The sequence below is a fragment of the Mus pahari genome, chromosome 8 (genome assembly GCF_900095145.1).
Source record: "Mus pahari chromosome 8, PAHARI_EIJ_v1.1, whole genome shotgun sequence".
Lineage (NCBI taxonomy): Eukaryota > Metazoa > Chordata > Mammalia > Rodentia > Muridae > Mus > Mus pahari.
Genome location: NC_034597.1, coordinates 46,714,608 through 46,732,731, shown reverse-complemented (window position 1 = coordinate 46,732,731; position 18,124 = coordinate 46,714,608). Strand labels below are relative to the sequence as shown.

The following is an 18,124-nucleotide window of genomic DNA, read 5'->3' as shown; positions in this document are numbered from 1 at the left end:
GTTAGCGGGTGCTCAGCCAGACGGAAGCCCGGACTGACGCCAGCCACCAGTTTTCCGCAGTTTTTGAAGGGAAGCAAGCTGAATCACCCAGGCGACAGGAGAGACGCAGAGTAACGCCCTTTCCGCCGGAAGTTGCTGTCGGAGTCTCCACGTGCCGTTCCTCCCCCCTCCCCACCCGGTTCTGTAGCAGCGGCGGCGGCGGCGGCGGCGGCTCGGCAGCTGCCATGGAGCCTGCGGGTTTGGAACAGATCCTGAAGGAGCTGCTGCTGCCGGACACGGAGCGCATCCGCCGGGTATGGGCAGGCCTGACCGGGCTACGGGGATGGGGAGGCTGTGGGAAAGGCCCGATGTTGACCTCCCAGCCTTCCATCAGGCTACGGAGCAGCTCCAGACCATCCTTCGAGACCCTGCTGCCTTGCCTGCGCTCTGTGATCTGCTGGCATCGGCGACCGACTCTCAGGCGAGTCATCTGCCCCTCCTTGCCGAAATTCTGAAATTCCTCAATGTGTCCCTGGTCCCGCTCCAGCCTCCGCCCCCTGCGGTCTTAATCTGTTCATCATCTTGGTGCCTGTGATTCTCATTTGGCTGGCTACCTCTTCTCACCCCAGATCCGCCAGTTTGCAGCGGTCCTGACCCGCAGAAGGCTGAACAATCGCTGGCGACGCTTGGCACCGGAGCAGCGGGAGAGGTGGGTTAGATTTAGGATGGGAGGGACCGGGCCTATTCGACTTTTTGACAGGCCGAGTACCAAGCCTTTGCCACCTGTCTTCCAGCCTCAAGTCCCTGGTCCTGACAGCACTGCAGAAAGAGACAGTGTAAGTGTGGAGCACCCTCTCTTCACGGATTTGGGGCTGAGATACTCTCTGGATCTCTACCTACTTTTTCTGGACTAGGACTTAGGGATCAGGGACTTAATTCAGGCCTAGAAGGTGGAGCATGTGAAAACTAAAGTTTTTTGGGATTTATTCTTTATTTTTGGTTTTTTGAGACAGGGTTTCTCTGTGTAGCCCTGGCAGTCCTGGAGCTCACTCTGTAGACCAGGCTGGCCTTGAACTCAGAGATCCACCTGCCTCTGCCTCCCAAGTGCTGGGATTAAAGGCGTGCGCCACCACTGCCCAGCTAAAACTAAAGTTTTGGAGAATGGCTGAAAATGATCAGCTAAACCCAGATAGGAAAAACAAGGCTGAGTTGAGCCTGTTCAGTGGTGCCGACCGAGCCAGATCACAGTGCCCCTTCTTTCCTCGCCCCCAGCTGTCAGTGGTCTTATGTGGTCTGCCTTAGGAAAGACTGCACATACCTGGATTGTCTTTCTGGCCACTCCTTGGGCGTGGGGCATTGTTTGCAAGGGAAGGGCGGTGAAAGGTGTTTCTGGATGAATGGATCTCCTCTTTGCAGGCATTCTGTGAGTGTCAGCTTGGCCCAGCTCTCAGCCACCATTTTTCGAAAGGAAGGCCTGCAAGGATGGCCTCAGTTCATGAACCTCCTTCAGCATAGCACTCACAGTTCCCATAGCCCCGAGAAAGAGGTACTGGTGCTGCCCTGTTGGCAGGAAGGAGGGACGGAGGCTGGACAGAGCATGAGACCTTCTCTTCGCCCCTGCTCCTGCACAGGTGGGACTCCTGCTGTTGAGTGTGGTGGTGTCTTCCCAGCCCGAGGCATTCCATGCCCACCAGCATGAGCTGCTTCAGCTTCTGCACGAGACGCTCAGTGATGTCAGCTTCCCTGGAGTGCTCTTCTACTCCCTGCGCACTCTGACTGCCATAGCCCGCTACGTCAGACCAGATGATGTGGTAAGGCAGACACTGGCTGTCACACCGTAATCCCCGTCCCTGCCTGTGTATCTCGGTTTCGTGCCCTCGCTTTCAGAAGTTTTGGCCCAAGCTGCTTTCGAGGTTTTTTTTGTTTGTTTGCTTGTTTTTGTTTTTTTCAAGACAGGGTTTCTCTGTATAGACCTGGCTGTCCTGGAACTCATTCTGTAGACCAGGCTGGCCTCAAACTCAGAAATCCGCCTGCCTCTGCCTCCTGAGCGCTGGGATCAAAGGCGTGCGCCACCACACCCGGCTGCTTTCGAGTTTATTCTGCCTTCCGTTCTTCCTAAGGGTTGAGGGCATAGTGTGTTAGCAGGGCCTGGCGGGCTCCTTCGAGGGTGTGCTATGAGGAAGCCTCCAGCTTCTGGCTTCTGGCATTAGACTGCCCGTGCTTTATGTGATTACGCTCACCGCTGTGTCTTCTAGTCTCTCGCACGGATGTTGGTGCCCAAAGTCGTTACGGCACTGAGGACTCTGATCCCCTTAGATGAGGTAAGGACAGATGGGAGGGATCTCCTTTTGGAAGGAAAATGGAGGCCCAAGCCCCTTGGTCCCCTAGCAGGGCGAGTACCCTGTGACTTACCTACCTAGGTGAAGGCCTGCGAGGCCCTGGAGGCCCTAGATGAAATGCTGGAGACAGAGTTGCCCATCATCAACCCCCACCTCTCCGAGGTCCTCACGTTTTGCCTGGAGGTGAGCCCCGGGGGTGGGTGTTGCTCCTGCTCGTGGGTTTTGCCATTACGTTTTCTTGCTTGTTTCTGATTCTTGTCAGTGTCTATATAGGTGGCTAAAAATGAGGCCCTTGGCGAACCACTCCGTGTACGTGTCCTCTGCTGCCTCACTTTCCTGGTCAAAGTCAAAAGTAAGGTAAGTTCCCTCTGGGGACGCTACTCCATCCCGCTGTCTCCGCCGTCAGTTGTATTTGTAGGCTTAGTTCTGCTCGAGCCCTGACCCAGCCTTCTATCCCTGCCTAGGAGACGGGAAGTCTCTGGCTGGGCTCCTTGTGGTTGGGAGGGTGGAATTTTCCCATGAGCCTGTTCTGGGAAGATGCTCAAGGCTAGCCCTCCCCTCTTAGGCCTTGCTAAAGAACCGCCTCGTGCCTCCCCTGCTGCACGCCCTTTTCCCTCTCATGGCTGCTGAGCCACCCATGGGCCAACTGGATCCTGAAGATCAAGATTCGGATGATGATGACTTGGAGATTGGGCTGATGGGGGAGACCCCCAAGCACTTTGCTGTACAGGTGATATATCGGCCTTATCTTCACTGTGACCCAACACCTCAGAGAAACACCTTCAGGAGAGGAAATATTTTCATGGCTTCAGAGATTTCCATTTACTGTGATAGGAAAGGAATAGCCAGAGTGGTTCAGGCCTCAGCAAACCAGAACCATCCACATTATGGACAGGAGGCAGAGAAGGGATATACAAGAAGGAGACAGGGCAAGATAGCTGCCATAGGATGTGGCCCCAACTAAGTTCTGCCTTCTACCTTTTGCTCCTCCTAGGGACTGGCATTAGATTAAGTGATTAACTCATCTTGAGGTCAGAGCCCTCCTGATCTAATTGGCTCTGAAAATATCATCCAAATCTCCTAAGCACTTCCCAATTCAATCAAGTTGACTATTTAAAATCAGCCATCGCACCCAGATGACCTGGTGGACACCTGTAAGCTCAGTCCCCAGCCCTTGGGAGGCTGAGGTAGAAATGTAAGCTTTGGGCAGTCCGAGCCATCCTGTCTCCACAAACATAGAAGCAGCCACCCATGGTGGACCATGGGCTGGATGTTGTTTAAGAGCAGGAGGTTAGAGATGGAGTTACAGTCTACCTGACTCTCCTCAGGTTGTGGACATGCTGGCACTCCATCTTCCCCCTGAGAAGCTCTGTCCCCATGTGGTAAGTGTGACTCTCTTGCTCTTACTAGCCCTAGGTAGGTATAGTCCCTTAAAGAAAGCCGAGGATATTTGGGTATAGATGGTTGGCATGGGCCTGTTGAGAAAGTAGCAGGCAGACGCTTGCTGGGCTTTCAAGAATGTGCCCTGTTCTCCCCTAGATGCCCATGCTGGAAGAAGCCTTGCGGAGTGAGGACCCATACCAGCGCAAAGCAGGGTTCCTGGTGTTGGCTGTGCTGTCTGATGGTGCTGGCGACCATATCAGGCAGAGGTATTCTTTTCCTGTCCCGGGGTGAGCAGAGTCACGTGGAGAGGATGGCTGTACATCCTCTGGCAGTCCTGCTACCCCAGTTTCAGCGTAACTGGTTTTATTGTTTATTTGTTTGCTTGCTTGCTTGAGACAGGGACTCACTGTGTAGCCTTGCCTGACCTGGAATTCATAGAGCACTGCCTATATCTGCCTCCCAGAGCTGGGATTAAAGATGTGCATCATCACGCCTGGGCCAGCCTTTGTTTTTGTTTTGTTTTGTTTTGTTTTAATAGTTTTTCAAGACAGGCTTCTTCAGGTAGCCCTGACTATCTTGGAATTCACTGTGTAGATCAGGCTGGCCTCAGATTTGGAGATCTGCCTTCCTCTGCCTCCCAAGTGCTGAGATTAACAGTGCTCCACCACCATGGGGCTGAGACTAGGGTTCCTCTGCCCTGTCCCTCAGACTTTGTTCTTCTGCCCTGCCCTATTCAGACTGCTGTACCCACTGCTACAAATCGTGTGCAAGGGCCTGGATGACCCCTCACAGATTGTTCGAAATGCTGCTCTGTTCGCCCTGGGCCAGTTTTCAGAGAATTTACAGGTCAGCAAAGCTAAATGCAGATGACTACCCCGCTACCAAGAACCTCCACTCCCAAGGCTGGGGACCTTGTCCTTTAAGCCCTCATCTCTTTGGAGGTGCTCTGTAGGTAAGCCTGACCAGGTTCCTGCTTGCTTCTTCCCCAGCCCCATATCAGCAACTACTCTGAGGAGGTGATGCCCCTGCTTCTAAGCTACCTGAAGTCAGTGCCGATGGGAAACACACACCACCTGGCCAAGGCCTGCTATGCTCTGGAGAATTTTGTGGAGAACCTAGGTAGTGATGGCCGCCGAGAGTACAGGGGGGGAGGGGAGCAGCGCATTGACTAAAGGAGGCACACGGTGCACCTTCCTGCGTTGCTCGCCACTACCTGGTGGGAATGAGGGGTGGGAGGGTCACACGGGCTGAAGGAGGTCAATTTTGCAAAAGCATAGAGACCTGAGTTGCTTAGTAAAGAAATATTCCCACAGGGCCCAAAGTGCAGCCCTACCTGCCGGAGCTTATGGAATGTATGCTGCAGCCATTGAAGAACCCCAGCAAAGCCCGGACCAAGGAGCTAGCCGTGAGCGCCATAGGGGCCATTGGTGAGCCAGAGGACCGAGGAGCCAAAAGTCTGGCTCCGTCCAGAGTCTATGTCAGGCAGACCCCAGGCCCTGCCAGCCCTGCCCAGAGTCTGTGTCAGGCAGACCCCAGGCCCTGCCTTCTCCGCCCAGAGTCTGTGTCAGGCAGACCCCAGGCCCTGCCGGCTCTGACTGTGTTCTGTCCGGTCCTGCAGCCACAGCAGCCCAGGATTCCCTGCTGCCCTACTTCCCTACCATCATGGAGCTTCTCCGGGAGTTCTTGTTGACAGGCCATGAAGACTTTCATCTTGTGCAGATCCAGAGCCTGGGTAAGGCCGCTCTTCCCTGATGTTGACCTGATCTCTCCTAGGGCAGTTGGGTGGCTTCCTTTGATGAACAGGTGCTCCCCATGTTTTACCAGAGAGTAGGGTAGGATCCTGACCGCCTTCCACTCGCCACCCTTGGTTTTCTGGTCTCTGTCCACACCTCAGTGCTGACGGAGCTCTTGCTCCCACAGAGACCCTGGGAGTGCTAGCACGAGCTCTGGGAGAGTCCATGAAGCCCCTGGCTGAGGAGTGCTGTCAGCTAGGGCTAGGGTTATGCATCCATATAGATGACCCTGACGTGAGGCGCTGCACGTGAGTGACCTTCCATTCTGCCCCACCTCTCTCCTGCCTACTCACTAGATTGACAGTCCCCTTCCCAGACACCAATCCTTCAGTTTTGGACACAGCCAGGTTTCCTGGACTCTCCTGTTTTGTCTGTCTGTCTGTCTGTCTGTCTGTCTGTCTGTCTGACTATAGCAAGCAGTTCCATACAGATTCTCTCTACCTTTATCAGGTACAGCCTGTTTGCAGCCTTATCGGGGTTAATGGGAGAGGGCTTGGGACCCTACCTGCCTCAGATTACCACGCTCATGCTACTGTCGCTGCGCTCCACTGAGGGCATTGTGGTGAGCAGAGGGTGGGTGTGCTGGGCCAGTTAGGCCAGGCTAGCCCCTGTGGAGGGATTTATCTCCTGGTCCCACCTGAGGCAAAGTCCCCGATGTGCTTTCTTCATCTAGCCTCAGTATGACGGGATCAGCTCCTTCCTTCTGTTTGATGACGACAGCGAAACAGAAGAGGAGGAGGACCTCATGGATGAAGATATGGAAGAGGAGGGGGATGATTCTGAGATCTCGGGGTAGGAGGGGTGCTCTTCTACTTAAGAGTGTAGGTTTTGAGCCAGAGGGGGTGGTGCATGCCTTTAATTCTAGCACTCAGAGGCAGCAGGATCTGAGTTCAAGGCCAGCCTGGTCTACAGAGTGAGTTCTTTTTTTTTAAAAGATTTATTTATTTATTATATGTAAGTACACTGTAGCTGTCTTCAGACACTCCAGAAGAGGGAGTCAGGTCTTGTTACGGGTGGTTGTGAGCCACCATGTAGTTGCTGGGATTTGAACTCTGGACCTTCGGAAGAGCAGTCGGGTGCTCTTACCCACTGAGCCATCTCACCAGCCCCAGAGTGAGTTCTGTACACAGAGAAATCCTATCTAGAAAAAAAACCAAAAACCAACCAAACAACAAATGCGTAGTCTTTGATGATGGGCGGAGCCCCAGGGTTAGGTCTGCCCCCTGCTGGCCGCCGTCGTCACTGCCTCCCCATCCATCCTTAGGTATAGTGTGGAGAATGCCTTCTTTGATGAGAAAGAAGACACCTGCACCGCCCTGGGGGAGATCTCTACGAACGCCTGGTGAGCAGCAGCCCTTCTGCAGGCTGGGAACCACACCCAGCATCCCTCTTCTCACTGCTGTGTCTCTCCATAGTGTGGCCTTCCTCCCATTCATGGACGCCACCTTCGATGAAGTATACAAACTGCTGGAGGTAAGTTAGTGACATCCCCATGCTCCGGTTAGGGTCGGCTTCACTTTGCCCGTGCCAGGCATACACCTGCCCTCTTGGTTCCAGTGCCCTCATATGAATGTGCGGAAGTCAGCGTATGAAGCGCTGGGACAGTTCTGCTGCGCCCTGCATAAGGCCTCTCAGAGAAGCTCCTCAGATGCCAGCAGTGCCAGTAAGGAGGAGAGGCCAGCAGGCTGGGAGCCCTGGGGAGTGGCAGGGCCTGACCAAGGCTCCCACCAATCGTGTCTCCAGTTCTGCAGACCTCCCTGGCTCGAGTGATGCCATCTTACATGCAGGCCATCAAGGTAGAAAGGGAGCGTCCAGTGGTGATGGCCGTGCTGGAGTCCCTGACAGGGGTGCTGCGCACCTGTGGCAGCCTCGCGCTGCAGCCTCCTGGGCGGCTCAGTGAGCTCTGCAACGTGCTCAAGGCTGTGCTGCAGAAGAAGGTGGGCAGGGGAGAGGGAATGGCGGCTGTGGGAAGAGGTGTCGGGCCCCAGGAGACTGGATTCCAGTCAGAGGCTCTAAGTCCTCTGCCCACCATACCCTCACTGTGGAAAGGAGAAGGCAGGGGAACCCAAGCTCAGCTGAATACGTCTTCCACAGACAGCCTGTCAGGACGCCGAGGAGGATGACGATGAAGATGATGACCAGGTGAGAGCTACAGAGAAGAGTGTCTAGGTAGGCCCCATAGGGCCAACAGTGGGCGGTTCATGCCCTGAGCTCAGCCTGTGGGAGCTAGGGCTGCTAAGAGAAGCTGGTACTCTCCAGAGTGCCGCCTTCATCCGAGAAGGGCAGTGAGATGCTCAGAGGCCAGGCAGGCACTGAGGCTGGGCAGGGTTGGGAGTGATAAACCAGGGCTATAAAAAAGCCAACCTGGATGCGGCTCAGCCTGTGTGTGAAGCCTCCGAAACATCTGCCCCATCTTAGCGGGGTTGGGAGGTGAGTGATCCTAGAGCTGGCCCAGTGCTCTAGTTCCTCTCCTGGCTCCACAGGCAGAGTATGATGCTATGTTACTAGAGCATGCTGGAGAGGCCATCCCGGTCCTGGCAGCCACAGCTGGAGGACACGCCTTCGCTCCCTTCTTTGCCACGTTCTTGCCATTGTTGCTGTGTAAGACGGTGAGTGCTGGAGTCCAACCTGACGGACGTTGGAGTCCACCTATGTATACATGCCATGCCTGCACCCTCCCAGCTCTGCCGCCATGCTGATGCGCACTCCTTCATCCTCCCTATAGAAACAGAGCTGTACAGTGGCAGAGAAGTCCTTTGCCGTGGGAACCCTGGCAGAGTCCATTCAGGGTCTAGGGACCGCCTCAGCCCAGTTTGTGTCTCGGCTGTTCCCTGTGCTGTTAAACAATGCCCGGGAAGCAGACCCCGAGGTGCGGAGCAATGCCATCTTTGGGCTGGGCGTACTGGCAGAGCATGGCGGCTGCCCTGCTCAGGAGTATCCTATGCCTGCAGGAGGGAAAATGGGGTTGGAAGTGAGCCCAGAGATTTGGTGCTGCAGCAGGGTGAAGTCTACCAGTGTGTGTATGCATTCCTTAACTATGGACCAGCCACTTCCCTAAGCTCCTGGGCCTCCTTTTGCCCCTGCTGGCAAGGGAGCGACATGACCGAGTCCGTGATAACATCTGTGGGGCTCTTGCCCGTCTACTGATGGCCAGTCCAGCAGGAAAAACAGAGCCCCAGGTAAAGGACGAGGCATCAGGTCGGGGCGGAGGGAGGCCAAGGATGGGAAAGGGGACAGGGCGTGTGTGCCTGAGACTTGTGTGTATCCAGGTCCTGGCTACCCTGCTACGTGCCCTGCCCCTGAAGGAAGACATGGAGGAGTGGATCACTATAGGTCACCTCTTCAGCTTCCTGCACCAGAACAACCCTGAGCAGGTGACCCTATTGCTGGAGCTAAGAGCCAAGGGAGTGTTGGGCTCCAGTCTAAGGGACAGGCAGAGGAGATGTTACTGGTAACTGGTGCATGGTGAATTTCAGGTTAATTTCTGGCACTCACTTTACCGGCCAGGCTGGCCTCAAACTCAAAGATCTTCCTGTCTCTACCTCCCCAGTGCTGGGAATTAAAGGTGTGTGCCACCACTGCCCGGCTACTCTTGTTTTGCCTTCTTCCTGAGACAGGGGCTCCTGCATCCCTGACTGGCCCTGAGCCCTGTCCTCCCGTCCCCACCCTCTACCTCCCGAGTGCTGGGATCACTGGCATGCATTTATGTTTATAATTTCAGCAGTGCTGGGGCTCACACCCAGGCTTCATGCCTGCCAGGCAGGCACTCCTAGCAGCTGAGCTACAGCCTCGGCTTCTGTTTTTCCTTTTTGTCCACAGAGTTGGCATAAAGTCTGATGATAAGTTTCTCCGGGGCTTCTCTGGTTCTTCTCAGGCTAAGCCAGCAGTCACAACTTCCCTAGGTCAGAGGTAGAAAGGCTCCCTAAGGAGCCCTGGCGCTGCTCACCGCCCACCATAGATTCCGTCTTGCACACTGCAGCTGCCTCGGTTGGGACCTGTGCCCTGCGGTTCTATGTCACCTCTTGTCTTAGGTTTTTCCTGTGTGTTGGGGGGTATTTGGATTCTGGGCTTCACTTGCTCTTGAAGCTAACATCTTTGGTTACACATCCTAACCTCAAAAGAGAGGTTGTTACCATGTTTCTTTATTCCATTGTATTGGGTATCAGTTCAGACAAGCTCACAGGCTTCTGTCCTTGGTTTCAATCCCCTGCGCTAAGCCCCGCTGCACTGCCTCAGTTGACCAGTCCTATTCCTTAGGTTGTGGATGTGGCTTCAGAGCTCCTGCGCATCTGCAGCCTGATCCTGCCGGACAACAAGATCCCTCCAGGTGAGGCCAACAGTCTCTTCTAAGGGCAAGGGAGAATGGGGACAGGTGGGGTTCAGAGAGCCTGGGGCAGTATGGGCGGAGGAACCAGGTCCTTCACCAGGCCTCTCTCTATTCTACCCAGACACCAAAGCGGCTCTGTTGCTGCTACTGACGTTCCTGGCCAAGCAGCACACCGACAGCTTCCACACAGCCCTGGGCTCTCTGCCAAACGATAAAGCTCAGGAACTTCAGGCCATGATGGGCCTCACTTAAGACTATAGACTACAGGGGCCAGGGGGCCGAAGACTGAGGTCAGCCCTGGTCCAGTTCACCTTACCAAAGACTCTATCCATTGGAACTCAACCATGCTGTTTTAACAGGGGTGTCTCTGGGGCTGGACATCATACTATAATAAAGCAGAGCTGTGACATCATACTATATAAAGCAGAGCTGTGACATCATACTATACTAAAGCAGAGCTGTGACATCATACTATAATAAAGGCGGCCTGTCTTCTGCTTGGACACTAGCTCTCTGCACAAAGGCTAGAGGTATGTGTTCAGAACTGAGACCAGGAAAGAAGGGGCTGGGGTGGTGCTGCGCTGAAGAGAACATACTGTTCTTGAAGAAGTCGGAGTGCACTCCACCCACACTGGACAGCTCAGACTGCCTTGAGCTCCAGAGGTTAAATTCGCTCATTCACTTGCACACTTAATTTAAAATTAAAAATCAAAGTCTAGTGAGGCAGGATATGGTTTAATGAACTGGCTCAGGGGAATTTGGGTCCAGGATGAATCAGGAGGCGCCCATATGGCTTCTGTTGTTCCACAAGAAGAATCTTCTGTGTGGACAGCACTGGTCAGAAAAGAAGGCAGGTCGCTATAGTACCTAGAGTGTGCCGTAGCGTCTGGCCTGGCCTGCCTGCCCCTGGTTTCTTGTAACTACTCACCCAAGAGCAGATAGAAGACCCGAGAAGCCAACTTTCGGGGGCTGAGAGGGGGCACCAGGCTGCTGAAGTCAAGCTCCCTGTTGGCCTGCAGTTCCACTGCTACTGCCCTGCAGGGGTGAAGGGTTGTCAGCTGGGGTAACAGCCAGGTCCCACCCCTAGAGGGAACCCCTCCAGATACCTAAGCACGGCCTCTGAAGAGAGTAGTTCAGGCCTTGGGGGCATCTCCATGGGCACTTCAGGAAGTTCAGGCAGCATGGGCAGTGCAGGGGGCTCGGGCTGCCCCTCCTCAGTCCAGGCCCTAGGAAACCAAAGGAATCAGGGAGGGGGCAGGTCGTCATGACAGTGACAAAGGCTGGGCCACTAGGCTGTGCGCTTGCGCCACCAGGATGCTTACCACCGGTCTTCTGGGGGGATGAGGCTAGTACGAGACTTTTCATCTTCTGCTGCTTCTAGGGAGAGCTCTGTTGAGGGAGAGAGCACTGAGGGAGCCTGCTTGATGCTGAGGAATTGGGGGGCCTTGTAGCCAGGCTGGGGTGTAGTTCTGCGGTGAGGCATTTGCCTGACATGACAAGGCCCAGTGTTCAGTCTGCGGGACTACAAAGCTTCCCTCCTATTCTGGAGCCTTGTTTAGACTTGTACGGAGCGGGAGTGCTGGAGAATCAAATCTATGCTTTCATGTTCTGCATGCTCCCTCTGCTGTCAGACATGGCCTCAGCAGCTGGGGTGCTAGCTTCCTGAGACTGGTTAGGGCTGTCTCCATTCTCCCCTCCTGTCCAAGGGCTTACCTGAAGACAGCATGAGGGGACCGCTGGGCTCCTGGGCCTCCCTCAGAACCTGCAGGCAGGAGAGCAGAGCTGAGGCCCAGGCACCAAGTGTCAGGGTCTCAGTGTGGCGAGCAAGCGGGTGCACGTGAGGAGGAGGAAGTCAGAGCTCGCCAGGGCTGGGGGGAGGTAGGGGATACAGTGGAGGCCTTACCTCAATCTCGCTCAGAGCTTCAGTCTTTCTCCTTTCTTCCTTGTCTGCTGCCCTCTCTTCCTCAACTGTCTCTTCAGTCTCCAGTTGTGGTCTTTGTCTGAGCATTCTTGGGGGGACCTGGGCACAGTGTGTCCATAAAGCTAGTAGTTCTGGGGGTAACCAGCCAGCTGACAACAGAGGAAATGGGTTTCAGTCATAAGACTGAAGCTCCCAGGTTCTGAAGCTCCCACCTCCGGTTTTCATCATTCTTACAGAGAGTTGGGGTTCTGAAGAGCTCCGCTGGGCTTGTGAGCATCCTCTTGGGAGGCTGGGCCACTGGCTGCAAGATGATGAAAGGCCATTGGTCCTTTTATGAGCGAGCCCCTTTTTCCTGCCCCTCCTTTGCTATACTTTGTTCCCAGGGCCCCAGCCCCTGTGTTCAGGCTCAAGACCCACCCTATAGTGCTTGAGGCTAAGCCAGCTGATAGCCGGGTGTCTTGTGTATGCAGTCCCTCACACTCTCACACCTAGGAAATAGGGCCTTTTTTTGTCAGGTTCCCATTATTCTTAGGAGTTCAGAAGTCCAGCCAGACCTGCATTCCTCTATTCCCTAGGGTGACCTGGGCTGTACTCACATATTCCGAGCAGTGAGCCCCAGTCTGCAATTGTTCCTCAAACTTCTCCCGGGAGATCTGGGTCTCCTTGTCCCAGAATAATAACTGGCGCCGGCGCCGGGGGCGGCGGGGAAGTGGCCTCTGAAGAGATGGGAGCCTCTTCTAGAGTTGGAGGGGAGGTGAAAGATTATTCTCCCCTTTCCCAGTAGACTACCTGTGGGCCCACACTGCCTCTTCTCAGTTGTCCAGGGAAGAAGCGTGGGTAAGGTCCTTACTCAAGCTTACACGGATTGGGAAGGCCACACCGTGAGGCACGGAAAGGGGTATTTTTTACTGATAGAAGCAAAAGCCTCACTGTACACTTAGTAATGGTCCTGGGCTTAAGGACAAGGATGTCGTAGGGGAAAGTAACAGGGCAGCTTGGGGAAGAACCTACTCACCTCTGTACTGGGTGGGGCAGGCAGCCGCAGCTCCTGAGGTGGGGTCACCTCTGCAACAATACCCATAAGCCCTCTCACTTTTTTTTTTTTTTTTTTTAAGATTTATATATTTTATTTATATGAGTACGATGTTGCTGTCTTCAGACACCCCAGAAGAGGGCATCATTACAAATGGCTGTGAGCCACCGTGTGGTTGCTGGGAATTGAACTCAGGACCTCTGGAAGAACAATCAGTGCTTTTAACCTCTGAGCCATCTCTCCAGCCTTTTTTTTTTTTTTTTTTTAAGACAAGGTTTGTCACTAGAGCCTAAGCTGGCTTCGAGTTTATGGCTCTCCTGCCTCAGCCCCAGCTTCTGCAGTGATTGGGCTACAGATACAAGCTCCACACTAGACTAGCCTTCACTCTTACAGCTACCAGCACAAGAAGCCACCCAGCGTCTCCCTCAGAAGGTGGAGGGTACAGGCTTTTGTCTCCGCTACTGTGCAAGTGTTCTTAAAGGACCCAGTGATGGACACTTACCAGTGAGTAGGGCCCCAGGCTCCCAGCCTGTCATCTTCTGTACCTCAGGACGGAAGACTTGGCCTGGCGGTGCTTCTCGTGTCCCTTCAACCCTGAGGGGAAATAGGCAGATAAGGAACCCCTTCCCAGCAATGACCCCGGGCCTGGTACGTGGATTCCTGCTCTTACTGTGCAGGAGCTGGAGGTGAGAGTGAGGAGACCAAACCATCACCTTCCAGGGCCCGGGGTTCTTCCCTGGATTCTGCAGAGAGAAGATCAGAACAATTAGGAGACAGGAGGACAGGACACTGTCCATTCCCAGGTTGGCTGTACAGGGATCTGACCATCCAGTGATGGTGAAGCTCTCCGCCGTCGGAGAAGCCTGCCCCTCTGACGTTCCTCTAGCAAGATAGCGTCATCTTTCTCTGCGATCAGCAGGTCTAAGTCTCCTCGACTGATCTCTGGGAGATCCTGCTCTCCCTGTGGGGAGGGGGAGAGTGGGGTTTGGTCTGGGCCTAAGGAAGCCCCCTGGGTCTATGGGGACAGAGTGGGGACATGGAAAGGAGGCAGAAGCACAGGGATGCAGTGAGACTAGATGGGGGAACTCACCTCAATCCGCAGCATGCGGATGGGCTCTGCCTCCTGTAAGGTGATGACCTCAGGGGACTGCACGGTGGCCAAGGTCCTGTCTGGAAGGGTAGGGAAGTCATACAGGGTCTACTGCTTCTAAGTTGTTGGGGCAAAAACATGGACTTTGGAGCCTAAGAGCCAGACCCACGCAAGTTACCAGCAAATATCCCAAATGCTTTTCTTTTTTTGTTTGTTTTTGAGACAGGGTCTCACTATATAACCCTGGCTGTCCTGGAACTCACTCTGTAGACCAGGCTGGCTTTGAACTCAGAAATCTGCCTGCCTCTGCCTCCCAAGTGCTGGGATTAAAGGTGTGTGCCATCACTGACCAGCAAAGATTTATTTATTATTATATCTTAAGTACATTGTAACTGACTTCAGACGCACCAGAAGACGACATCAGATCTCATTATGGGTGGTTGTGAGCCACCATGTGGTTGCTGGGATTTGAACTCAGGATCTTTGGAAGAGCAGTCAGTGCTCTTAACCACTGAGTCATCTCTCCAGTGCTCCCTCCCCCCCACCGCCTTTTAAAAGATAAATGTTGAAATGATCTCCTTAACCAGTCTTAGCTGGCTTTGAACTCAGTATTTAAGCTAGGCATATATTATACTTGCAGTTTTCCCATCTCAGCTTCTCAAGGAAATAGGATTACAGGTGTGGATCACTGGGTCCAACTGGGCCTGGCTTTTTTTTTTTTTTTTAAGTGGTATTTTTCAGCCCCTGGGGATTCTGTGCCCTTTTATAGGGAGGTTCTCTCTGCTAACCAGGCTTCCCGGGCTCTGGAGTGGCTTCAGGAAGGGTCTCCTTATGAACTTTTTCCGGGGTTGCAGCCTCTAAAAGGTGTCGAATCTTTGGGAAGAAATTGGGAACAAAAGATAAGCCTCACCCTCAGCTCTCTGTCCTCTCTTGAAACCTCCAGTGCGCACTGGACACCCATCTGGCAGTCTCTCTCTTTTTTATCTTGGAATTTTAGCTTTCTTTCATCTATTTATTTGTTTTTGAGACAGGTCTTATTGTGTAGCCCAGGTTGGCCTAAAAATTGTTTTTAAATATTTTATTTATGTATGTATGTTTGTATGTACCCTTGAAGGTCAGAAGAGGGCAATAGATGTTGGATCCCCAGAGCTGGAGTTATAGGTGGCTGAAGGCTGGAAGTGAAGTCATGTCTTATGCAAGAGCAGGACACACTTATAACTATCTGCATGTAAGTCACCATGTGATTGCTGGGATTTGAACTCAGGACCTCTGGAAGAGCTGCCAGTGTTCTTAACCACTGAGCCATCTCTCCAGCCCTCCTTGAGACTCTTGAATTCTTATTTTAGCTTATATTACCACATTCAATGTGAGTGTGTATGTGTGTAGTGTGTCTCTGTGTGTGTGTGAGTGTGTTTGTGTTTTCCTTCAGAACTGGCAATCAAATCTAGGGCCTTGTACATGTTAAGCAAATCCTCTACCAGTGGGAGATGGGAGAAGACAGGGAAGAAAACCCAACATAACCAGGTGGAACCTGAGAGTAGGGTCTCGGTGGTGGGAATGGTGGAGGGGGTGGGGGTGGGGGGGAGAACACCTCAGGTTGAGAACACCATCCTATCAGGTTGGCCCTACATAAGCAGGAGCTGGGGCTCTGCTTGCTTGCACCCAGCAACCCCCTTGCTCCGTGGCCCTTTATGGAAACCCATGGCAATGTCCCATTCCTAAACCTCAGCTCCAGATGGACGGGAACACCAACTAACTACTCCTCCTGCGCTGTTGTCTCCCGGTTTCTGAGGGGCTCTCGGGGAGTGAACCCTACCTGAGGAATATCAAAAGGACTGGGAAGCCTAGGATCCACAGACATCGTCCCAAAAAAGGGCTCTGGGGCATCTTCCAGCATCTCCATCATGGCCAGGCAGTTGGGAAGAAGCAAGCTAGGTCTGGGAGGGAACAAGGGATGCAAAGACTGAGGGTGGGCGGGATGGCTCGGCTGGTATCGGTGATGCCACCAAACTCCACAGTCCCTAATTTCATCCCTGAATTTGAACTAACATAAGAAAGAGAGCTCACTTTATTGGCTGTCCTCTGACCTCCACATGCATACAATGTCCTCTCTCCCTACCCCCTCCTGCTCCCCTTCCCCCCTTCACACACACACACACACACACACACACACACACCACAATGCATGCATGCCCAGGCAAATCAAATGTTTAAAACAAAAGGCTGAGGCCAAGCAGCTTGGCATGGATGGCTTCAGTTCCAGGGCCTCACAGGTCAGCCTCCTCCATATCAATGCGAATCCGCAGCTGGGCACGATGTAGGTGCTCCAAGATATGCTGGATGTCTTCTGTGGGTGAGAACGGTAAAATAAACAACCTAGCCATGGCTTCTTCAGCTCGAGCCCACCTCTGGAGTCTCTAGCCTTACCCACAAGGTACTGGCACTGTTGAAAGTAGACCCTTATCACACCAATCTGAAGCTGGGCAGAGAGATAGAGGGAGAAGCGGGGGCGGGGCAGCCCGGACACCGGAGGTTGCACTCTTACCAGCACATAATTGAGGATTTCCTCGCTGGGAGAACAAGAAGCCCTGATCAATGCAACACTCAAAAACCAGAAGTCCCCACCACCACCACCACTACCACTACCAGCGATTCCTCCCTCATTTCTAGATCTTACCAAGTCTTTACCACGTTCACATTTAGGTATTCACGCTTCACCAAACGGCTGCCTCGGGTCGCTGCCAGCCTGGAGGGGTGGGGACAGGAACGGCTTGTCAAGGTGAGACCCCACTACCCGGCTCCTGGCATAGCCATCAGCCCTGTGCTCACCAGATAGTGGCGAAGCAGCCTGTGTGGCGCTGAAGCACGTTAGGGTAGTAGAACATCTTTGCTCCGGGGTTCACCCTCTCTGCACCAATCCCGTTTGGCTCTCAATTCGAATTCTTGAGAACACGAGATTTCCAGCACCATTGAAGAGTAGGAATTTGGACGGGGGTGTGGTAGATGTGGATGCAAAAGGCCCAATTAGTAAAACGACCGACTATACAGTTGAATTAGGAGATAACCAGAGACACAGGAGCTAGGTACCGCTCCTTCTGCCATCCCTAAAAAAGGTCTGCACATCGCGCACGTACGTGAGACGTACCTTCAGGAGTCTGTCCAGGCAGAGATGCGGAGCTCCAAGAGAAACCCGGGCAGAGACACAGAACAGATCTTCAAGGAAGACTGAGTCCTCTTCTGGTCAAGAGGCCTTCTTCGACACCCCTGCTGTCGCAGCCGCCGCCGCTGCCACCACCACCGTCGTCGTCGTCGAGCTTCTGGACCTTGCTCTAGGTCCTGTCGCCCTCCAGCGGGACGAGGTGCACACTCTCCAAGGCTTTGCACCACGACAGCCAATGAGGAGCCACGCCAGAAGGAGCTCAAAGACTCCTGGTGCCAGGCAGCAAAACTCAGTTCCAGGCCATAGGCTCTTGGAGAATACTCGCCAGCCAATCACGAGAATTCTGAGCGCTACCAGGGCATTGTGAGGTGTCCTGGCCAATGGGCTCTCGTTCTCTCCGATAGTAACAAGGACTTCTCCAAGGTGCTAGGCTGACCAATAAACGGAGAGAAAATCCAGTCTCTCCCTGGCAACAGCTGACAAAGTATCTTTTAGGAGCCGGGGTCATGTGAAGGGCAGATGCCTTGGTGCTGTTTGTGATCCAGAAGATGTAAGGGGAGGTACCTTGCCTCTCGTAGGACCTTGTCCTTACTTCTAAATTTCACCAACCCGATGTTGTGCCCAGGAAGGGTCTGTGCTGTGCTAAGTGCAAGAAACTGTGTGAGGTGGCCTTTTAGTCAACAAGAAAGAAAACAGCCAAGGGAGCTGCAACTACAAATCCTTATAATCTCAGCTGCTACTTGGAAGGGAGGCAGGTTCAAAGGCAGCCTAGACAACTAGTTCTAAGCAAAAAACAAAAACAGAGCCGGGCGCGGTGGCGCACGCCTTTAAATCCCAGCACTCAGGAGGCAGAGGCAAGCGGATTTCTGAGTTCGAGGCCAGCCTGGTCTACAGAGTGAGTTCCAGGACAGCCAGGGCTATACAGAGAAACCCTGTCTCGAAAAAACAAAAAACAAAACAAAAAAGGTGCGCGCACCTCTCGAAGGGACTGAGGTAGCAGAATAAACTCTATTTTAAGCTGCTATACTTGGAAAAAGCTATTGCCTGCTGTCCTTGAAGCAATATGCCCCCCAGCCTTGGGCTCTGGGAAAGAGGCCAA

At 53.5% G+C, this 18,124-nt stretch overlaps 2 protein-coding genes across 2 annotated transcripts; one reads left to right on the top strand and one right to left on the bottom strand.

Moving 5' to 3' along the window:
* Positions 1-6: 6 nt before the first annotated feature.
* Positions 7-10,568, top strand: Ipo4 (importin 4). Its single transcript, XM_021203280.2, has 30 exons — positions 7-293; positions 374-460; positions 609-688; positions 774-815; positions 1,396-1,525; positions 1,611-1,790; positions 2,235-2,300; positions 2,400-2,501; positions 2,592-2,675; positions 2,884-3,048; positions 3,647-3,700; positions 3,858-3,967; positions 4,439-4,547; positions 4,691-4,820; positions 5,015-5,128; positions 5,320-5,433; positions 5,622-5,742; positions 5,945-6,056; positions 6,168-6,286; positions 6,759-6,836; positions 6,910-6,967; positions 7,052-7,157; positions 7,238-7,431; positions 7,589-7,636; positions 7,978-8,103; positions 8,220-8,428; positions 8,541-8,673; positions 8,764-8,868; positions 9,752-9,821; positions 9,943-10,568. Exons 1-30 carry the CDS (start codon positions 225-227, stop codon positions 10,071-10,073), a joined length of 3,246 nt encoding a protein of 1,081 aa, XP_021058939.1. The 5' UTR covers positions 7-224; the 3' UTR covers positions 10,074-10,568.
* Positions 10,541-17,177, bottom strand: Rec8 (REC8 meiotic recombination protein). The gene is made up of 20 exons (XM_021203724.1): positions 17,011-17,177; positions 16,695-16,807; positions 16,543-16,611; positions 16,293-16,435; positions 16,137-16,212; positions 15,682-15,802; positions 14,654-14,738; positions 13,866-13,945; positions 13,601-13,736; positions 13,446-13,518; positions 13,278-13,369; positions 12,758-12,807; positions 12,339-12,479; positions 11,977-12,043; positions 11,725-11,891; positions 11,535-11,583; positions 11,144-11,210; positions 10,928-11,047; positions 10,750-10,856; positions 10,541-10,655 (listed from the first exon to the last, which is right to left on the bottom strand). Exons 2-20 carry the CDS (start codon positions 16,748-16,750, stop codon positions 10,570-10,572), a joined length of 1,785 nt encoding a protein of 594 aa, XP_021059383.1. The 5' UTR covers positions 16,751-16,807; positions 17,011-17,177; the 3' UTR covers positions 10,541-10,569.
* Between the last annotated feature and the right edge of the window lie 947 nt (positions 17,178-18,124).

Excerpts from the sequence above, each read along its gene's own strand:
- Ipo4 (XM_021203280.2), top strand. The coding sequence starts at position 225 with ATGGAGCCTGCGGGTTTGGAACAGATCCTGAAGGAGCTGCTGCTGCCG. Across the intron at positions 2,502-2,591 it reads TCCTCACGTTTTGCCTGGAG|GTGGCTAAAAATGAGGCCCT; the intron begins GTGAGCCCCGGG and ends GTGTCTATATAG. Across the intron at positions 3,701-3,857 it reads AGAAGCTCTGTCCCCATGTG|ATGCCCATGCTGGAAGAAGC; the intron begins GTAAGTGTGACT and ends GTTCTCCCCTAG.
- Rec8 (XM_021203724.1), bottom strand. The coding sequence starts at position 16,750 with ATGTTCTACTACCCTAACGTGCTTCAGCGCCACACAGGCTGCTTCGCC. Across the intron at positions 16,213-16,292 it reads ACAGTGCCAGTACCTTGTGG|AAGACATCCAGCATATCTTG; the intron begins GTAAGGCTAGAG and ends TCTCACCCACAG. Across the intron at positions 11,211-11,534 it reads TCCCCTCATGCTGTCTTCAG|AGCTCTCCCTAGAAGCAGCA; the intron begins GTAAGCCCTTGG and ends CTCCCTCAACAG.